The sequence below is a fragment of the Eptatretus burgeri genome, chromosome 1, assembly GCF_056783735.1.
Source record: "Eptatretus burgeri isolate ZD-2024b chromosome 1, Ebu_testis_v1, whole genome shotgun sequence".
Lineage (NCBI taxonomy): Eukaryota > Metazoa > Chordata > Myxini > Myxiniformes > Myxinidae > Eptatretus > Eptatretus burgeri.
Window position 1 is genome coordinate 29144160 of NC_140961.1, and position 22550 is coordinate 29166709.

The 22550-nt window shown below is 42.5% G+C and overlaps 1 protein-coding gene and 1 pseudogene across 5 annotated transcripts in view; both read left to right on the forward strand.

Moving 5' to 3' along the window:
* LOC147034134 (uncharacterized) overlaps nt 1–1749 on the forward strand; it is a 3705-nt pseudogene extending 1956 nt beyond the window's left edge.
* The window catches only part of LOC147034133 (regulator of G protein signaling 12-like), a 95533-nt gene extending 73700 nt beyond the window's left edge, over nt 1–21833 (forward strand). For 4 of the 5 annotated variants that reach the window (XM_085877024.1, XM_085877040.1, XM_085877013.1 and 1 more), the window contains 5 exons: nt 4672–4804; nt 4965–5061; nt 15063–15133; nt 15792–15849; nt 17351–21833. In XM_085877024.1, coding sequence (XP_085733150.1) covers nt 4672–4804; nt 4965–5061; nt 15063–15133; nt 15792–15849; nt 17351–17811 — 820 coding nt within the window. In that variant the 3' untranslated portion in view covers nt 17812–21833. The remainder of the gene's footprint in view (nt 1–4671; nt 4805–4964; nt 5062–15062; nt 15134–15791; nt 15850–17350) is intronic. The other variant, XM_085877019.1, reaches the window with a different exon arrangement.
* The last annotated feature ends 717 nt before the right edge of the window (nt 21834–22550 follow it).

A 22550-nucleotide genomic window follows, 5' to 3' on the forward strand; every position in this document is an offset into this window, starting at 1 on the left:
CATGCAGTTAGCTTGGGCAAGCTCAGTTGAAAATCTTTTGAAGAAACCTGAACTGAATGCAGATGATGATATTTCTTGGTCGGCACATTTCGCAGCATCACAAGATTCCTGCCCCAGACCACCAGCAATATCTGGACTCGTGCCATTATTTCGAGAAAATGCTCATTCCCTGGTGATGGTAAAGCATGGTATGGATGTAATCGCTCAAGCTACAGAACTTGTACATCCTGGATAAGCCCCAATATTGACCGTTGATCAACCACTGTTTGTAATTGCCAAGAAGATACAGTGGACCTGGCCAGAAAGCTACGGGGAAGACAAGTTCCTGGTGATGATGGGCGGTTTGCATATCGAGATGGCCTTGCTCAAAGTTCTAGGAGACTGGCTAGATGGCAGTGGATGGGTGAGTGTGATGACGACTGCAAACGTTACAACTGATGGTAGAGGTGATGCTCTCAAGAAGGGATCGTTCACAGCCTGTTCTCAGTGGGCTCATCAAGTAACAGCTGCTGCACTTTTTTGCTTGTGTAACCAAGCATACAATTCCTACAAAATGGAAGTTGAAGCAGAAGCAAATCCAGTGATGTCATTCAATGACTGGTGCACACTCATGGAGACTCAGCATCCCCAGTTTCGATACTGGAGCAAAACCTTCAACCTTGAAGTTCTCTTCCTTCAGTTCATGCAATCACAGTGCGAAGGAAACTTTGAGCTATACATTGGCACCCTGGGAAGAAAAGTGCCTAGGATGTTTGCCATGGATCACTTCCACTATGCCAAGTGGTTACCAGTTCATGTGCGAGATTTAATGCAGCTACAACATGAATGCCCAGGTGTTTACAAAGAATTCAGAGAAGGTCATTTTGTAACCCAAAAGACCACCCATTGCTTCTCCATGATGGCACATGACTATGTGCATGAGCAGCTTAATGTTGTGCTGAAAGGAGATGGTGGGATAATTGGCATCACTGAAAATGAATCAGCCCTCAAGCGATGGTTGATTGCTGGTCCTGAGATGGCCAGGAACATACATGATGTTGAAGTGAGCCTATCTCATAAGGAAACCCATGACAACCGACATCATGAACAAGCATTGACCACACAAAAGAGATTGCCTCAAATGTACAAAGTGTGATAGATGTTATGAATGAGCTTGGTAATCCCTTCACAGAAATGAGCACTGATCTCACACTGGACACAAAGGTCATCATGGCTGATGAAGTCATCAAAAACATCTCGGAAGCAGAGGAAATAGGAAAGAATCAATACAAAACATACGTTGATTCGCGGCTTGTGAAGATGGAGAAGCCACTTTATGAAACTGTTCCAAAGAACAATCTTCAATTGTTCAAGTCTGGAGAGCGGAAAGTGCCCTCAATGAAGAAGTCCAAATTGTCAAACATGAAGAGTGACCTGCAACTATTTTCTAGAATGTACATCTCTTGCCAAGCACGAAATGGTGATATGGACATCTTCTTCCAGCATGAGAACCACTCTTGGCCACCATCTCTGGCTGAAAATATGATGCAACTCGGAGAAAAAGCTGAATTGCTGAAGTGTTTGGAACCACTAGCCCAACGTCCACAGAACACACCTGATGTGGATGTGAAGATCTTTGACGGGGCTGCTCTCGTCCACACATTGGATCCGAAGACTGCCACAACAAACGTGAAAACATTCAAAGACTATGCAGAGTGTGTCTTTTTGTTCCATATCTCAAGAGGCAACTTGTACATGTTGCACGAGTAGATGTTGTGTGGGATGCCTATAAGGCCGACAGTCTCAAAGCACACACCAGAGAGGGCCGAGGTACTGGAGAAGCTCTTCGAGTTTCCGAGAAAACACGACTTCCACACAACTGGAAAAGCTTCTTGCGTGTTGACAGCAACAAGACTGAGCTCTTCAGATTTCTATGTACTGTTATCGAATCTGAATCAACAGTGCCAGGGAAGATGCTGGTCACAACGAAAGGTCAGAATGTTGCCTCCTCTGCAACACTTGATGTTTCTGGGCTTCAACCATGTTCACACGAAGAAGCAGACTACCGAATGATGCTTCACTGCTTCCATGCCTACACCAATGGCATGAAGAGGATCATGGTGCACGCTACTGACACGGACGTCTTAGTTCTAGCCATTGTGACTGCAATCAGCATGGAAGATTGTGAACTTTGGTTAGCTTTTGGCCATGGTGCACACTTTCGGTATATTGGAGCACATGTCATTGCCAGTGAGCTTGGCAATGATTACTGCAGAGGCCTCCCATTTATGCACGCCATATCAGGATGTGACACGGTGTCTTCATTGAGCTCCGTCGGTAAGAAGACCACTTGGGAAGTATGGAAATCACTTCCAGACATCACTGAAGTATTTCTACGGCTGTCTGCTACTCCCGATGAAGTTACAGAAGCTGACCTGAAGGAACTCGAAAGATATGTGGTTCTGCTGTACTCTCGCACGTCACAACTCACTGATGTGAATGAAGCCAGAAAGCATCTCTTCTCCTACTGTAATCGGAAGCTGGAGAACATCCCACCGTCACGTGCAGCACTTCTACAACATGTAAAGCGTGCTGCTTACCAAGCAGGATATGTCTGGGGTCAGGCATTGGAGGCCAATCCAACACTTCCAAGTCCTTCCGAGTGGGGGTGGAAACTCGACAGTGAGCGAATCTGGGTGCCCTTATGGAGTACCCTGCCAGAAGCATCAAAGGGCTGCAGAGAACTTATTAAGTGTGCATGTAAAAAACGGTGCACAGGAAGATGCCAGTGTGCTAAAGCAAGCCTCCCGTGCACACACCTGTGTTTTTGTGGTGGACAATGTGCAGACGTGGACAGTGTCCTAGATTAAGTTCCTTTTTTGACATTTGTAATACAATTCAAACTCATTTCATCTAGTTTGGTATTATATCAGTAAAACCGTTTATTCCCTGCACATCCCCAATAATGGAAAAAAATGACAAGTGTACATCTCTATTCTTTGTGAATTATGAGTGTGAACAATATTGCTCTCAATGGTTCATCGAAATTTGTTAAAAGTGTAACGATCTTCCTACTGATACATTTTATAGTAATAAAAAATACTTTATTGAATTTCTTGTCCCTAAAAACCTATATTTAGCCATAAGATCATGTTCTATGCCAAACAGTAAAAAAAACAACGAGATTGATATTTGCATTACCTACAGAGGACAGCCATCTTGGATTTTGTTTGAATCACATTTATGGTATTTTAAGGCATCTCATTGAATTCTTTGACCCTAAAAACCTATAAATCGGCACCAACATCATGTTTTTATGTCAAATAGAACCAAAGTTCTGACGAAATATCAAAATCGGCAATACGCAGGGTGGCCATCTTGGATTTCTTGATTTTGAGTGTGATCCCTTGGTTTGCCAGCGTGATTCCGGTTAGAAATGGATTCAGCATACTCAAAAACCTCTATATACAAATTTTCATGCTTTCTTCCGGAAGTGAACATCTTTTTGACATATCTACTGGACTATTATATTCTTAAAGTAAAATCACAGCAAAAAAAGAGAAAAAACAATAAATAATTTCATTTCCTCCATTTACTTCACCGTGAAAACTTCATTCTTTTGGAAACAAACAAATTCTCTTGCAAACAGAACCTCCAGGCTCCTTATTAATGCATCCATATCAAGTTGCAGGTGATGAAAAATGGGTTAGTAGAAATCGAAAGCAGGTTTTCTTTTTATGTTTATTAGATGTGATCTTAAGTGAAAGGATACTGTGTGCAGAATCCTTATCGGTTGTGAACATGGCGTTTGGTGAGGGAAAGCTCTTGACGTAACACAACCTTTCATATTGTCCTAATAATTGGAGCTATTATGATAGCAAATGAACAAACAATAATAACCAAATAATAAACAAAGAATAATACCCCAAATAATTGGGGATATTATGAGAACAAATGAACAAACAAAATGTGAAAGGTCGAGGGGTGTGAATACTTTCTGAAGGCACTCCATAGAGTGGAGAAGAATGTACTTACAGCATCAATTTGATTGAGTTTTAAACTTGTGATGATTCAATCCTCAAATCCAAAATTGGAGACGCAATTCAGATTTCCCGTTCCATTTTCCATTTTCTCTTTCTCGATAAGATGTACTTTCTCCCATCGTTGTTGGTACATCTTCAATGTTCGTTATCCCTTCCTTTATCACCTTAACATCTCTTCTTTCTGGTTCGATATCAGTCTGATGAACAAATACGAATCTGATTATAAAACCACAATGTTTCAAAAGTTTCGTTTTGTGTTCCCATTTGAGTACACAGCTCATGATGCTGAGATCAGAGGTTCAATTCCCAGATACTGTGTTAATATGTCCATTTCTCCTTATGTCTTTGTTCAATATGGGATTATACGTACAAGTTCCACTATAATAACTGTTAAATTAAAAAGATGATGAAATATGCTAACACTTAATTGCTTTCTGGTTATCCAAGTTTGATTGCTGAGCTGAGAAAGACGATCACAATGGTACAGATGTACTCCATGCAGCTGAGCTGAATGGGTTAATGAGTGCTTTTATTTATTTTTTAAACCCAATACTGATCACAGTCTTTTCCAAAATTACAACCTCATCACTTTACCACTGTGAGCTTGCATGTCCTTACCTGACACCAACACTGATGTAACCTCTTCCAGGCTGGACTTGCATTCCATGGGAAAGGCTGTGGGGGTCAAAGCAAAGCACGGCAAGCCTATTGTCCAGGTTCTGCAGTCAGTTCTGTCCAAATATGGCATCCAGCAGGACTGTGACAATCTTACTGCACGCTTGGTAACTATAAACCTCAATTAGTGTAAATATTCAGAGCACCTAATATCTCTCCATTTCCATCTTTTTTACTTTCCCTTCCTTGTCCTCTTATTCTTCACTCTGCAGTAACATCATGCCTTGAGAGGATGGAATGTAATCTGTTCAATCTTTGACTTGACAGTTTGGAAAGCAGGAGTTGCTGGACATGAGTGGTGATGTTCTGACCCTTGATGGACAACATGTGGTGATGGATATAAAGAACCTTGGCGATCAGGCAGGTGAGTTGTTGTTTTTAAAAAATACATAGCTTTGTTTTTAGTAGATAGTTTATCATCATGAATATCATGAATATTGGGTGAGCAGTTAAGGAATTTGAACAATGGGAAAAGGTCACTTGGCCTGCCATGTCTGTGTCACACCTCCACTCATTTTATCACAATGCTCGCACAGGCGTTAGTCAACCATTCCTGTGGAATTAGTGTGATAGGCCAGCAAAAGTGCAGGAAAAGGAATGCATGTAAATTCACCTGAATGCAGAATACAACAGAAGTCTTTTTCTTTCTTTCTTTAAAATATAGATTATTGCCATTAAAAAAAAAAATACTCAGTTTTGTGAATGGCAAAATGAAATCAGACATCTGCGATCACAAATTGATCACCCATAACTTAATGTAAGCCTGCGATTCAATGATTTAATCTTTTCTTTGGACCACCATATCACCTTGACCTTCAACATTTATGGATAGAGTGTAAATTCAGAAAATGTGTCCCCATCTACAATCTATCCACATAACTCAACATCATGAAAATTGGAGGAAAATTATTCAAGTTAAGTTCAAAAAGGTGTTTCTTTTTTGTTAATGAGGTCACGATCCGAAAAGAGTAAATCAATCACACATCAAATATCAGGTGCACAACTTCAATGCAGGTACACTATTATGATGCAAGAACATCTGGGAAGTCAAAGCGGTCTTTGAGAATCCGCATTGGCGAAATTGAGGGATGACAAAAATGTGTTATTTTTTTCAGACTGCCATTTGACCTCGACTTTTAACCTTGAGGGGTATGACGTTAATTAATCATCCATGTGCCTTATTCTCGGCTACCTGGAGAGAGAAATTTTGTTCTGATTGGAGAAACCTTAATTGAGTTTCTGTGGAAAATATTTAAATGTCTATAATTGTGTTTATGACCTTAAATATTAGGTCACGTTCAAAATAATTATGTCAAACCCATGTACTTTTTCGCTGGTCTATAAGAGCTTCATGTTGTTGTTGTTGTTGTTGTTGTTGTTGTTGTTGTTGTTCTTCTTCTTCTTGTTTGGGGTCGATTTTTGAAATTTGCACCCATTGGTCGGACAGCTGCCGGACCACACCCACATCTGTTGCTTGACTCCACCCACCATAGCACCCAGATTAAATGATATGGCCACCATCTTGTTTTTATGCTGGCCCTAACACATTAGGCCTGTAGACCTCTGCTGATTATACACAACACTGTCCGGCTTTGTTGCGTCAGATTTACATTGGCTTTGTTTTTGAGTCCAGTGTTAAGGCCCGGTCACACCTTGACGTTTTAGCCAGCGATGGCAACGTGTTAAAATTTATGTAAAACGCTGGCTTACGTTGAACTTTTGATGTGTTTTTTTTAAAGATTCGGACGTATTCATAGCGACTTGGTCTTATGTATAACGCATTGGTAACGGACACAGAATGTTTCGTTGTGTTATAGATAACTTATACCAACAAATGCTGAACCTGTTGTCGGCCTACACAACCGATGCCCAACGATAGTCTAACTTAGGCATAGCGCGTTGCACGCATCGCCAACGATGTCGAGACGTAGCCTATTAAAAGGCTGACGCACAACGATTCGAATCATAACTGCCGTTGAAATGGAAGTGACAACATCGCGGTCACACCTTGGCGATCTTGCCAGCGTATGCCGACCTAAGAAAAATGTGTCTAAAATGTTGGGGCACGTCAAATACGGTATGACTAAGTTTGGTATACGTTAGTAGAACGCTAAAGTACGCTATCTTACGTCGTAGTAAGTAGAGTGCGTCAAAAATTTTTAAACATGTTCAAAATTTTACGATGTACTCGGCGTATGACACACGTTCCGCATGCGATGGGGATAAGTTTTACACACGTCCACAAAGGCTACTTATAAGCTACTCATAAGTCGAAACATGTCGCGGTAATGTCTTTTTTACGCGAAACTTATTTCTAACTTATGTTTGACGTGCTTTGAACCAATTCTTTACGTAGTCCCAACACACATCGACGTATGTAGACGTATTCCAATGACGTCTTCCGGTCGACAAAAAAAATAAATGAACGTGTTTCTTGCTTACAACTGCCATATAAAGACGTATTCCCAGCGGTTTTGGGAATTGGTATATAAAAATGCTGCTCATAAAAGGGGAACCCAACAGTGTTTTCGAGTCCTTTTTGAGTCGATGTCCATGTCAGCAGTATCAGTATCAGTATCAGTATTAGTATTAGTATTAGTAGTAGTTTGTTCATGTTGGCAGTAGTAGGTGAGTGTGAGGGGGAGGGTGTGGGTTATGATGGATCGTCCTTGCGTCCGTGTGTCCACGGGTAGGAGACATATTTTCACCATTGTTCGAAGTTCTTCGCGGCTAATTTTTTATGGGGCTTTTTCAACAATGAGCTATGGCTTGTTTTTACGATTTAGGTCTATTCATAACGGGTTGGACAAATGCACAATGAACTAATAATGTGCATAGAGCGCTTTGATTACTTATCGATACGATATACCAACGAATAATTATCGTGAAGCCGGCGTTCACAAACTATGCCCAACGATAGCCTAACTTATCCATATCGTGCGGCAGTTTATCTTTGCCGGTGACGTAGAGTTTGCTATTCATAGGCTGCCACTCAACGATTTAAATGGCTGCATCTCCACTATTGAAAGTAGACGCTTGCGCTCAACAATTGGATTTTTTTTTACACTCAACGACTTTTAAACGGTACCACTCAACTATTTTCATTGTTTACAATGAACGATTTAAATTGCTGTCACTCGCCTTTGTTTTTTGACGCTGGCGCTCGGAAATTTTAATCGTTTCTATTGAACGTGCTAAATCGCTCAAACTCCACTATTAAAAGTAGACGCTTGCGCTCAACAATTGGATTTTTTTTACACTCAACGACTTTTAAACGGTACCACTCAGCTATTTTCATTGTTTACAATGAACGATTTAAATTGCTGTCACTCAACTTTGTTTTTTTTGAAGCGTTTCTTCTGAACGTGTTAAAACGCTCAAACTCGACTACTTTAAATAGACGCTGCCGATGGACAATTGGAATCATAGCCAAGCTAGACATCGAAGTGTGAACATCCTCGTCATGCCGAAGAAAAGTTTGAAGAATGCTGCAAATAAGTGTCCTGGCCGTGGCCGTGGACGCTGACGCAAGGACGATCCATTATACCGACGTCTTTCAGCCTATGAGTAACTTAAAAGTAACGTCTGTCGATGTGTGGCAACGATCGCGTAACGTGCCAACAACACGTTAATCATAGGTTATAAATAAGTTTCGGGTACGCTAAACATTACATCGGCGTGTCTCAACTTATGATTAACTTACATGTAGCATGTGTTGACGTCTGTCAACGATCGCAGACCGTGCATACAACTTGTGGCCAGCGTAGCGGAACGTGTGAGTCATACGCCGGCATACGTCGTGAAATTTCAAGCATGAAAAAATTTTAGGACAACCAAAAAGTACAACGTTTAAAGCCAACGTACAACGACGTATGGCAGAGTTTTTCAGCGTGCTCTCAATGTTATCAAAACTTACCCATAACGTATTCAACGTGTGCCAGCGTTTTAGAAAAAAAATTCAAAAATCGGCATACGTTGGCTAAAACGTCAAGGTGTGACCGGGCCTTTACTCAAAACGAGGGACCCCAAAAAAATCGAATCATATGTCAAATAAAAAGTATGAGTGAGGTTTAATCAAGTCTGTATGCGCATCCCTAAAAATAGTGTAATGTAATTTTTTTAACGGCCCCATATTGGGGTTAAACAATCCGTGACCATGTGACGAATAAGCTCATTCTCATATAACTGTGACAAATAAAGTCCGTCAAGACTACTTTAATTGTGCGTTTCCCAATCACCCTGTTACCATATTTTTTAACCCAATTCACTCACGCTTAATGGTGAAGTCGCATACCTAGAAAGACCACATGTAGGATTTATGAACAAAAGCTTTATTACCACAGAAGAGAGGGAGTGAAAGACACACACACACACACACACACACACACACACACACACACACACACACACACACACACACACACACACACACACACACACACACACACACACACACACACACACACCAAAACTGAGATGACAGATATAAAGGTAAATCTCCTGTTCTGAATCATGAAGAATCTTGTCCATCTAATCTTATTCATTCACATGGGAGGAAGGGACAGACACGGCACGTACAAGATTAATGATCGACAGATTAGAGAATGTAATCTGAACCATTGGTAATGATTTTTATTTTATTCTCAGACCATCTTTTATCACATAGACACGTGGGACACGAGCAAGGATGAGGGATTTGAGTGGACAGAGAAGGCGACTATATATATATATATATATATATATATATATATATATATATATATATATATATATATATATATATATATATATATATATATATAGTGTGTGTCGTAGGTTGTGACCACAATGTGGTCATTCATTCTTCTCATTATTGTTGCAAAATTTCATTCCGAAAGTCCCAGCTGGCTCCAAGATACAGCTTGGGAATGCAGCAAGAGGAAGAAAGAAATGACTAAATGGTGGTTTCGTACTCTAAGGATCTTGGGGGTCTAAGAAAGTCTGGGATACCATTAAAAATTGGGGGCACTAATTATCAAAACAAACCCTACAACAGGTACAAGGCTCCCCTATCCTGTAGGGGTAGGCTTAAATACTTCTCATTCTCTGCTGATATCATATTTACTGTAGAAAATAGTTTTGATTACTTTTAAGACTTGTTCTTGTTTGCTCTGTTCTGTAAAAACAAGATGTGAGATTCCCCTTTGATTTAACTGAGATGAAAATCCAGCTTCTTGAATGCTGCAAAATCATAAGAGGGATAAAGTGTAGTTTCAGGACAAGATTGATGTGGTACATTAAATGCAGACAGCACGAGGCCAGGTGACACGGTAAAAGAAGAAGGAAACAAACCAACTAATTGCAGTATGTCCCTTAGGTACACAACTTTATTGGAAGTGTCCTGACAAGAGTGTCAATTTATCCTGTCAAGTGGAATTGCGAATGTTACCTATTTACCATACAAATTACTCTTGTCGGGGTGTCCATTGCACTCAGCACACAGCACGCAGCATAACAGGGAGAGCAGACACTGACTGGCTTGCAAGAGCATAATGTTGCATGGCAACAAACTCACTGATTGGTTCAAAGTTGTAACGGATTTATATATGACAGCACTTGAAGTGCTGGTGGTCAGAATCAGTTCAGAGCAGAGCTGGTCAGAATCGAGAGACGTCATCTCATGGGGTTCAACATTAGCTACTTGTGCAATGACAGTGAGCCAAACTCTGCGACAAGACAGCTGCAGCTCTGTCTGCTGAGCCACAGATGCATCGAGAGCAGAACTCTCTTGTTGACTGTTTCAGTTTGATTCATGACTTGCTATCACATTCTGGCTATGAGTAGTTGTGAATCCGCTATCTTCATGGCATGCCACTGGAATATACAGATGAAGAGGCCACTGTGACACATCTTTCATCCATCATTGCCTGCGTCGTTTTTCTTCTGCCATGTTGTGGCCTTGCCATCACCACAGCTCATTACATCGTCTTTGCTGTGAATCACACTTTGATTCTGTGTCTCTTTAACCTCGTACTCATGGGACCTCTCAGTATACCACACACTCCCACAAAAGGCACGTACAAGCCTGTCACCATTTGTGAGCCTGCCGTTAGAATAGTAGAATTGCATACTGTGCTTAGAGGAGGTTAAAATAAAGATGAGGAGAGTTAGAACAACTTTAAGGGAAGGGTCTTTCACTCAGAGAGTAGTTAATGCATGGAAGGGTCTCCCGCAATGGGGTAGTGGCAGCTGAAATGGTATAAGGGTTCAAACTGGAATTAAATTGGTACCTAGAAGAATCCCCCCCAACTACTTGTCTTTGTAATACAAGTGCGGGCCCGTAGGTGCATGCCCGTACCTGCGGGCCCGTAGGTGCGTGCCCGTACGTCAAAAATGTTTTTTTTTATTGTGACGTCAATCGTGATGTCGTAGCACCGTGTCCTGTCATTGGTTGATAGATAAATGGCCGTAACTTGGGAACCGCTTGTCAGATTAATATTAAACCTTGAAAAGGCACATCCTCAGGTCCCCAGCAATATTCCTGACAAGTTTCAATTAGATCGGACCAGGGGTTGTCGAGAAACGGCGGTCACAGACACGCATACAGACAGACACACAGAGATTGCTGGAATTATAGATAGACTAGTGCGGGCCCGTAGGTGCGTGGCCGTACGTGCGTGGCCATACGTGCAAAAAAAAAACTGGATTGGGGCATTGTTTCAATTATATCGGACCAACCATGTCATAAATGGTCATAACTTGGGAAACACTTGGGAAGCAGCTGAAAAGGAAAAAGAAGAACGATATCAAACTTTGAAAAGGCACATTCTCAGGTCCCAGCGTCAATTGTGTCATCATATCAAAAAAAAAGAAAAAAGAGGAAGCATTGTGACGTCATTCGTGATGTCATAGCACCGTGTCCTGTGATTGGTTGACAGATAAATGGCCGTAACGTGGGAACCGCTTGTCCGATTAATATCAAACCTCGAAAAGGCACATCCTCAGGTCCCCGGCAATATTCCTGGCAAGTTTCAATTCGATCGGACCAGTGGTTGGCGAGAAATGGTGGTCACAGACAGACAGACAGACAGACAGACAGACAGACACACAGAGATTGCTGGAATTATATATATATATATATATATATATATATATATATATATATATATATATAATTCGAGCAATGTGTGTGTGTGTGTGTGTGTGTGTGTGTGTGTGTGTGTGTGTGTGTGTGTGTGTGTGTGTGTGTGTGTGTGTGTGTGTGTGTGTGTGTGTGTGTGTGTCTGCAACTGCCGTTTCTCGACAACCACCGGTCTGATCTGATTGAAACTTGCCAGGAATATTGGCGGGGACCCGCGGATGTGCCTTTTAAAGATTTGATATTAATAGGACGAGCGGTTCCCAAGTTACGGCCATTTATTGCTTTTTTTCAGTGTTGGAAAGGTGTATATATCGCAGCTGAAGTGTCGTTCCACCTTATCACCTTATCATGCCATTTTTTTCCCAAAGATATCTCAGAATAATGATAGCAGCATATTAATAATAATAGTAATAACAGCACAATAATTGGCAGCAATAAAAAGAACAACGTGATACAATGACCAATGTCTGTCAACCAATAATGACCAATGACAGGATACGGTGCTATGACATCACGAATGACGTCGCAATTAATGTTTTTTATTTTTTTTCTTTGCACGATTGATATCACAATTCTTCTTCTTCTTCATTTGCTATGTTGTCACAATCGACGCTGGGGACCTGAGTATGTGCCTTTTCAAGTTTTGATATCGTTCTTCATCTCTTTCAGCTGTTTCCCAAGTGTTTCCCAAGGTTTGAAAGCTGTTTTTTTCCCAAGGTTTGAATTGATTGTTGTGCTTAGTGGACATTTGTGAATACATTTACAGAGAGAGGGGCGAGAGAGGGGAGGGAGAGAGGAGGGGCGAGAGAGGAGGGGGGAGAGAGGGGGCAGGAGAGAGGGGGCAAGAGAAGGGGGCAAGAGAGGGGAGGGAGAGGGGTGAGAGAGAGGGGCGTCACAATACAAGAGAGGGGGAGAGAGGAGGTGGCGAGAGAGGGTGTGAGAGGAGGGGCGAGACTAGGGAAGAGAGGAGGGGCGAGACTAGGGGGGAGAGAGGGAGGGAGAGAGAGGGGGCGTCACATTACAAGAGAGGGGAGAGAGGAGGTGGCGAGAGAGGGGGACGGGAGAGGTGGCGAGAGAGGGGGACGGGAGAGGTGGCGAGAGAGGAGGGGCGAGACTGGGGAGGAGAGAGGGGAGGGAGAGAAAGGGGGCATCACAATTCTTCTTCTTCTTTGTTTGATATGACGTCACAATTGACGCTGGGGACATGAGTATGTTTCCCAGGTGTTTCCCAAGTTATGGCCACTTATGATACGGTTGGTCCGATCTAATTGAAACAATGCCCCAATCCAGTCGTCGTTTACGAGAGCGAAGGAACGAAGCTGCACATACTGGCACGCAACTACGGGCCCGCACCTACGGGCCCGCACTAGTATAGTAAACTACTCCAAAGTGATGAAGATTTTAAAATGTGAATAAGTTTGATTAACAGGGAGAAAATCAAATGATTCTCAGTTGCATACTGTAAGTATTCAAACCCTTTGTCTTATAAATCCCAAATTACTTCAGGAGCAAATTATTTACTTGAAAGGTTACAAAATAAATGTGATAGGCTTCATCTGTATGTAATCAGTGGCTTAACTTGAAAATTAAGCTCCCCCAATTAATCTAAGGAGTTTTTAGGTGAAACTCACTTGGTCAACTAACAAGGTAAACATGAAGATCGAAGAGCTTTCCAAAGAAGTCATGCATAGAGTGGTGGAGAAGCACCATTCAGGAGAGGGTTATAAGAAGATTTCAAAGTCCCTCATTATCCCTTTGAGTATGGTGAAATCCATCATTAAGAAGTGGAAGATGTATCATACCACCCAGACCCAACTCAGATCAGGTCGCCCATCCAAACTCAGCAGCCGGACAAGCAGGAAACTGGTTTGGGATGTCACTGTAAATCCAACAATGACTGAATGATCTACAATGCTCTGTCTGAGACTGGGGTCAGTGTTCATCAATCAACAATATCCTATTCCTTTCATAAAGCTGGCCTCTATGGGCAGGTGACAAGACAGAAGCCATTACTGAAAAGACATATCTAAAAGCTCGTATGGAGTTTGTGAAAATGCATCCTAATGATACTGCATGCATGTGGAGAAAGGTTTTGGGGTCAGATGAGACAAAAATTGAACTTTTTGGTGTAAATTCATCGCGTTACATCTGATGTAAGCGTAACACTGCACATCACCCAGTCAACACCATCCCTACTGTTAAGCATGGTGGTGGCAGCATCATGTTATGGAGCTGTTTTTCATCAGCAGGGACTGCCAGGCTTGTCAGGGTGGTAGGGACAATGGACAGTGCAAAGTACAAGAGAATTCTTGATGAAAACCTGCTCAAGTCATCCATGAATCTTAAACTGGGAAGGAGATTCACATTTCATCCAGCACAATGATCTGAAGCACAAAGCTAAAGCCACATTGGAGTGGCTGAATAAAAAAAGAAAATAAATGTACTTGAGTGGCCCAGTTAATGTCCTGACTTGAACCCAATTGAACATTTTTGGTGACACTTGAAGATTGTAGTCCATCGACAATCGCCAACAAACTTGGCAGAACGAGAGCAATATTCATGTGAAGAATGGACAAAGATTTCACCATCTCACTGTACAAAGCTGGTAGAGACCTACCCCAAAAAGACTCGTAGCAGACATTGTTGCAAAAGGTGCTTCCACCGAGTACTGACCTCAGGAGATGAATACTTTTACAACCAGTGAATTTTGATTTGAACATGTTTTTTGCAAGTATTCCTGACATGTAACCTCCTTCATTTCTAACAGTGGGTTTCATCTCTTCAGTTATGAATAACAACATTCATTTGGAAAAATAGTTTCGACATGATTCATAATTCATCTCAATGTGGCATTGTTGGTCGGGGGTGATCACTTTTGCAGGCCACTGTAGATGACTCGGTATAAATTATTTAATGTCTACATCCCAGTCAAGGAAACCATGGTAATATTATTTTTGAAAACTTGTGTGCTCCACAATTCCGTGTAGATATGCCTTGCAGGTACTGAATATTGTATGTTTGTGAGATTTGCTTTTGTGAAGATTTGAACATCCAGGTCATCACATTAACGAGCTACACTGTCTTCTCATGTTGCTGTGATTTTCATCTTAGAAGTAGTCCTTGCAAAAATTATCACAAGGAGGAATTGTCAAGTCCAGTGAGAGAAATTTATTTTCATTTGGTGGTGGCATAATAAATGCAAGATTGTTCATGATTTTATGTTGTGTTGTGTGATTTTTCAAAAGCAGGCAAGGTGACGGCAGGGAAGCAAAAGCTGCGAGAAACGCATTCAATTCCAGGATCAAGAGCTGTTAAGGTGAGCTGGGCCTGGAAAAGCTGGAAGCTGAACTGGAAAGCTTTCAGGGAGGGCTGGGGTTGGGGGTGGGAGCAGGTGGGGTATGAGATAGGCAAGCTGGACTGGTCCAGGAAGCATTCTGTTTGGTCTGGGAAGCACGCTGTTTCAGACTTGGAAATTTTATTGGGTGGGGGGGAAGAGGGATTGGGAGGAGTTATTTTCCTGAGATCCTGGGGGTGGGGAAGTCTTTCCCATGACAAATGGTTATTCCCTGTGACTTGGGGTGTGGGGGGGGGGGTTGGGGGTATTTCCCTTGCCGTTTTGGTGGGCTGTGAGTTTCACACAGCTCTTGCGGGCGGGAGCTTTTTCCATGACTGGGGGGGGGGGGCTCTGGGCACCATGCCTTTTGGCTGCAATTGGGGGTGGGGGAGGAGAGGCCATTCCTCACAACTGGGACCTACTGTCACAATTGGGGTTTTGCCTGGGCAAGTCCTGGCCAGCTCGGGCTAGTAGTGTGTCCATTATGATATGACCTTGGCGAAGGCTGACTAAAATGTTTAACCTCTCAAGTAGGGTTGGGCTGAGGCACCCCAGGAGCCATGACCCCAATTAACATCCGATTAGCATCTCATTATAATAACACTGGTCTGGATGCCACTTGTGCTTATGCCATTGGTAGGAGGCCGAAAGTTTATATGAAGACGTTCGGCAATCCAGAAGAAAGAAAGAAGGAGACGGTACGTATATCATTGTAGCTGATTTTAATGTTCAACATAAGATGTATCTTTTAAATTTAAGAAGCAATGTGCATAATATGGAGAGGAATGGTTTCAGTCGGGGCTGGAATTTAGATCCAATAGTATGTTTTGAAAAGACTTGGTGATTATTTGAGCACATAATCACTAATTCTTTACAAAATATATCATGGGACCATTAATGCCTTCAAGGAAATGTTGACAGGCAGGGCAGCTGGCTTAATGTACCTTCCCAAGAATGGCATACCAATAAGGAAATTCAGTACAAAGAAGTTAAACGCAGGAAGCGGTGATCAGGCCCATCATGCCCGCTCATTTCTGCCATTATTCATCTTCCACTCTGTCCCCAATGCCTCCAGGTACCTATCTAATTACGGTTTAAATCTATCTACTGTTTCTGCTGCCACTACCTTTTCAGGGAGACAATTCCACGCATTGACTACTCTGATTTTTATATACAGTACTATACGAGCAAAAGTACCCGTTGCTTTGCTGACGGATTTAATCAAAAGACAACATGTTATACTTCACAAACATTCAGCTCTATTCACTCTATTTATTATTTGCCTGAGGACATCTTCAATCTGCTTGGAAATCAGCTTACATCACCATCAACCATCCTTGCTGCTAATATCTGGTGTAAGCAAAAATGACTTCCTGCTTCACTGCGAAACTCAGTGTTGGATTATTTGGTTTGAACCTCCACTTAAAATGAGTGAAATTAAATATTTTGAAAATTTCCAATTATTCTCACTCAGATTTAAACATCACCGTAATGGTGGTGAGTGATTTTCACATGGCTCTTTGGGGGAGGGGTGGAGGTAGAGCTCATTATCAAGTGTTTATTTGTTTATTTTTAATCATTATCAAGTTGTTTAAGCTTTCTTTATAGAAGGAGATGATTTGTAATACCAGATAGCACCGGGTGGCACTATGCGATACACATTTACATGGAGAGAATTTGGGTCTTCCCCCCCACCCCCCAACCTGAACTCCCTCCCCAGATATGCTACCCTGACAGAAACTATACTTGGGCTACCCTTTGGCAACATGCAAAATTTGGTTGGATTTGGTTCAGTAGTTTTTGAAGCATATATAAACAAACAAATAAACAAACTCTTCTGTATATATTAGACATCTCTGATGGATAATCAGTGATCAGTCAGTGCAGCATTGTGTTGACGAACAAGGACAATAATGTTTTTTATATAACCAAAAAAGTGATTTTCTTTTTGTTGTTGTTGTTTGGACGTGTCAGTATTATAGTTATTGAATACTGCTCGTCACAATTAACAAAAAAAGTCAAATCACCGATGTTCATTTTATTTTTGTTAAAGTTGCCAAAAATGGATACTAAACATTATTGAAATGAACTCTTCTTACCGAAGTTGGTTCTGAAAAGTTGGAACACCTCGATGCTGAAAAGATAAGTGTGCTGTGTAAAAGTTTGCTGCAACCAGAAACGTTCTCATTTATTATATAGAATGGCTGGACCTCCTTTCAAAGGCCCAACGACGCCGTGCTGATGACCAAAGGGGCCTGCTGAGAAAGGAAGACTTGGTGTTACCTGATTTTCTGAAAATGGTATCTTCAGGTGAAGAAAGTCCGGCTTCGAGCGATGTCGGATATACATCGTCAAATTCGGAATTAGACGGGAGTCCGTTACGAAATGCCTCGTCCGCATCTCCCGCTGCAACGTCTCGAGACCGCACGTCCACAGTAAAGCAGCGTGGCCATGTGCAGCCTGTGGGTGTGACCTTATCGAGTCCTGATCGCGTTCACACAAGCCCCGGTGTGCACCACCGCAGGTCCGTCTCGTCCTCGGCATCGTTGCAGACACCAAGCCAAAACATCACGAGTGCATCCTCGGATGAGCAGATCATAGAAATGCCCTATGTGCCGAACTGTGCCGGGTGGCAAAGCCCAGAGAAGACGACGAGCTAGTTTTTGTGTGCTCTGTATGCACCGTCTCCATTCCAGGTCAACAAATCCTGGAAAACTCATTCATCTTCCAGTATTTTTTGCCGCTGATTGCATACTGTGTGCTCGCCACTCTGTCTCGATGTTTTTCCTTCGTTGTATTAATTCGGCCACAGCCATGTTTGGCTACGTAACGATCCTCTCTTTGCATGAGGTTTTATGAAGGTGGACTCCGAAGGCACACGAAATGTACAAACACAGTGCCTCTCTGATGGATTCCAAAGGGGTTTTGACCGCTTGTTGGTCGCCGCTTCCCATCATCATTTGTACCTTGTTTTGATAGAGGTGAACCCACCATCAAAGTGATACGCGACGACGTTGTGTTTGACGAATCATCCAGCATCATTCCCTATCTAGAATGAAGATTGGTCAGCGTTATGGATTTGAATCTTATGGCCTGGAATCAAAAACACTTCCTGGCCACCTGAATCCCCTGGCTCTCACTGTTCCTTTGATCTCAGCTTATCGGGATTCTTCTCAAAAGCCCGTATGTAAAAAGCCGATTTTTTAAAATGATCAACCATGTCTCGGTGCATTCTTTTTTTTGTATTTCCCAGTGTTGCATGAAATCATTCATGAAACTTTGTTGTGAGTAGATTCGGAAACGATGGAAAGGTTTTGTCCACCCACAGGTACATTATTATTCATTCTTTTTGAAATGGGCACATAGTGGAGCTGCCACGCACATGGACATACCGACAGATACACAAGACGCAACACAGGAATGTTAGATGAGACAAATGCAACCACTGAGCTTGGGGGAAGTGCCGTCACTTCCTGGGGCACTCTGGATACCATTGATGTCAAAATACTGACGCCGCCTTTTTCACTGCACTCAGTGGGACATTTCCAAAGGAGGAATTTCCTCCTCCCCATGGATGCCAGCCTATGGGGATTGGCTATGCTCTTGTCCTTTTAAATGCCGAGCATCGAGCAAGAAAGCAGCACGTACCATTTTTAAAGTCTTTGGTATGACTCAGTCGGGGTTTGAACCACCGACTTCGCAGACTCGGAACGGACGCTCTCACCATGTTTTTTTTTTTTGTTGTTTTTTTTTTCACATCCTTCCATTACAAGAGGAAACATTTCACACGAAATGCAGAACCTTCATTTTTATTAGCAGTGGGATAGGTGGGGGAAGGAGGTGAACGGGGGAGCAGGTAAAACGTGTTTCTGAAGTCACACTACGTTCTTCCATTTACTTGGGTAAAGACTGTTTCCTGAGAATTGAATGTTCTAAATGGCACATTAATCCACTCTGCTGTGTCATTTTCATAAATGCCAATTGATATAATATGTGTATATCATACGTGTAAAAAGTGATCATGACGTATTGTAACTGGGATGTGGATGTGCATGACTTATCATCATGATTGTACCATACTCGTTTTAGAGATTCAGTGCTGCCGAAGCTGTCTCTTAACATGAGCTATGTTGGGTAGTTTGCCTTTGCCTTCCCGGTAGTCAGACCGGGCAGGCATTTGTAATTTGTTCAGGGTGCCAGTGGAACACACTGGGGGGGGGGGGGTGGGGGTATTTGAGGTTCACCAAAGACCGGTGCCGGCAGACGGGTCTTCCGGATTAACGTCCATCCAAGTGACGGTGCACAGATTGATGCCTGCGAAACACCGGGATTACAGGTTGTAGCTGGGCCTAGATTTGAAACCAGGTTGGTGGCTCAACAGTAAGAGTGCAAACATACCTCTACACTGTCCCGAATGAATGAAAGATTAGGACACTCGGTAGAGTGCATACCTCCATCAGGCTGAACAGTTGATGTTTTGTATCCTACTGATGGGGTGGATCTGGATTCGGACCTGAACCAAAATCGAATCGGCTTGTTCCTGTCACCAAACCAACTTATCCACCGAGTTTTGTCAAATCCCATGCACGTTTTGACATGTTGTGCTATATTGGTGTGGGCCGGGGGTCGGTGGCGAGGAACGGCCGCCAGGTGGAGCAGTAGAGCCGTCTCCCACGGAATACCCGGAATTGCAGGTCGTAACCGTCAGACAACTCCGAAGGTCACGGGTCACTTAAGGACCCTGATCGCCAATTCTCTGACGGCGTGGGGTAGGGTTAATAGCCAAATTTCAATATACCTAAGTACCCACGTCGTCAAATTTCCGGGGAAGTCACACCCTCAACGGACTCTGTTGAACCGGGTCGCTCTAGTAACCTCGGTCCAGTGTAACCGAGCAGAATTACCAAAGTCTGTCGGTCCAAACGACAACTTACAGCCCAATTGGCTTACTGGTTCTCAAGCACGAACCGTGATGGGTCAATGGAGGAAAACACGGGCAACGAACTGGAACATTTAACGAGAGTGTTTATTTATAAGGGAGGGAGACACAGAGCAGACTTGATCACGAATATAATACAATGAAAAGGGGGTGGGGGATGTACAATGAATGTACAATGAAAAGAAAACACTTAAGCAATTCTACTTAAAGACAGGGCCCACTCAGACACGCACGCACGCACACACACACACACACACACACACACACACGCAAAAGAAATGGACCCCATCGGGTCTTTATTCGGTCCTCCAGCCGAGGAGGATAGTTCAGCTGGGGGAACAGAGCCTGGCCGGGTACCTTTCCGCCTCGTGCAGTCACACCGACTCAAACCCACCACGATGGGACTCGAACCCATGACCCAAAATACACGAGCCCACGATCCTGGCTGCTCGACCACCACCACCACGAGGAGCCCCGCAAAAGACCGCAGACCATGATCGCAGACGACCACGACGACAGACCAAAGCGATGGCCACTATGACTGCTCTACTCTCTTCTTTTTGCGAGGTCTGAGCGATTTCTTCCCCTGGCCACTCGCCTCCTGATTAGACGGTGGCAAACATCCCATCTGGCTGGGCGGGGCCGCCCTGAGGTAACTCGTCTCTGGATTGGTCGGGGGCTTCTGAGGTACTACTATCCCTCATTGGTTGCGAGGCACACCTATCTCGCTGTGCGGAATCGACCTCACCCCGCCTATGCCCGTGGCCCTGAACACGTGCGTAATGGCGATGATGGCGTGAAGGGGAGATTTAATGTAAAAAAACCTGACTATAAAGAAACGTGCAGCGCACACATGAAATTAACCCATTAGACAGAAGGACGGGACCCTAACTATATACACATACTTATCGAAATAACTGAGCTGCGGGGACTGCTGTCTGTTTGTTTGCAAATGGCTGCCAGATTCGTAACAATATATCGTTCTTCGCCCCAGCTCTCAATGTAGGCCAGGGAATCTATGAAAATATATCTCCAAACCCACCACAAATTGCAATAGAAACCATTCAAGTGTTTTTTCACTCCAAGTATGCTATAGAATGACATACTAAAAGTCACCGAAAATCCAAGTAGGGGAACATGTTTATTTTTCAAGATGGCCACAAAAATGGTTGCCAAAACTGATAATTTTAGAATCAGCCCTATATCAGCAAGTAATAGTACTAAAAATATATGTGAAACATTTCGGTACATGTTATTGGACACAATAAAGCCATTTCTGGCATTTTTAAACTCGTCACAGACTTCACATTCAAAATGGTGCCAAAACTAGCATATTTAGAAATAGCCAAATATCAGCAATTACTTGGGATTCATATATAAATAAAACATCTTGAAATTTCCTTGGTTCAGACATTTCGGAAATGAATGAAATTCTAAGATATGTTGGAAACATTGTATTATTGTTGTCATAGCGCTAAAGTATTTCTTTTCATATTACAGTGTAATGAGCTGATCACGGACAAGTGTGTTTTCTGTGAGGAACCTCTATCCAATGAAGAGCCAACTTCCACATTACGCATCAAAGGATGTGAAGGCATTGTTTTGAATAACTGACCTAATAGCCAAATTTCAATATTCCTAAGTACCCACGTCGTCAAATTAACCGGGGAAGTCACACCCTCAACGAACTCTGTCAAACCGGGTCGCTCTAGCGACCTCAGTCCATTTTGCTACTCGGTTGATGTTCATAAATGGCCTCTGTTCATTAAAACATAAACGATATAAGGCTACTGGGCAGCCATTTTGGTGAGCATCTTGAATTTGATGCATGAGGGCATAAAAATGCCTGAAAATAGTTTCTTCATGCCCACAATAAGCGTGTTTTTTTATATATGCAAATATTTCCTTATATTTTACTATTTTTAAATTTGAGTTTTGGCAGCCATTTTTGGAAGACATTTTGGTGGCCATTTTGAATTTGAAGTGTGTGACCAGTTTTAAAATGTCAGAAATGGGTTTATTGTGTCCAATAACATGTACCTAAGTGTTTCATATAATATTTTTAGTACCATTACTTGCTGATATAGGGCTGATTCTAAAATTATCAGTTTTGGCGGCCATCTTGAAAAATAAACATGTTCCCCTACTTGGATTTTCGGTGACTTTCAGTATGTCATTCTATAGAATATTTAGAGTGAAAAAAACACTTGAATGGTTTCTATTGCAATTTGTGGTGGGTTTATCACTAGATTCCCTGGCCTAATGGTGAAGAATCACTTTTAAAAATAAATAAATTCAAAACATTCTTGTATCCGGATCCGGTTCTTCACGAAAATCGAATCAATTTGTCCTTGTCACACCGAAGGAGGACGAAGATAATGTTTTCACCCCTGTCTGTCTGTCTGTGAACATGTCTCAAAAAGTTGTGGACGAGTGATGACAAAACTCGGTGGATGAGTT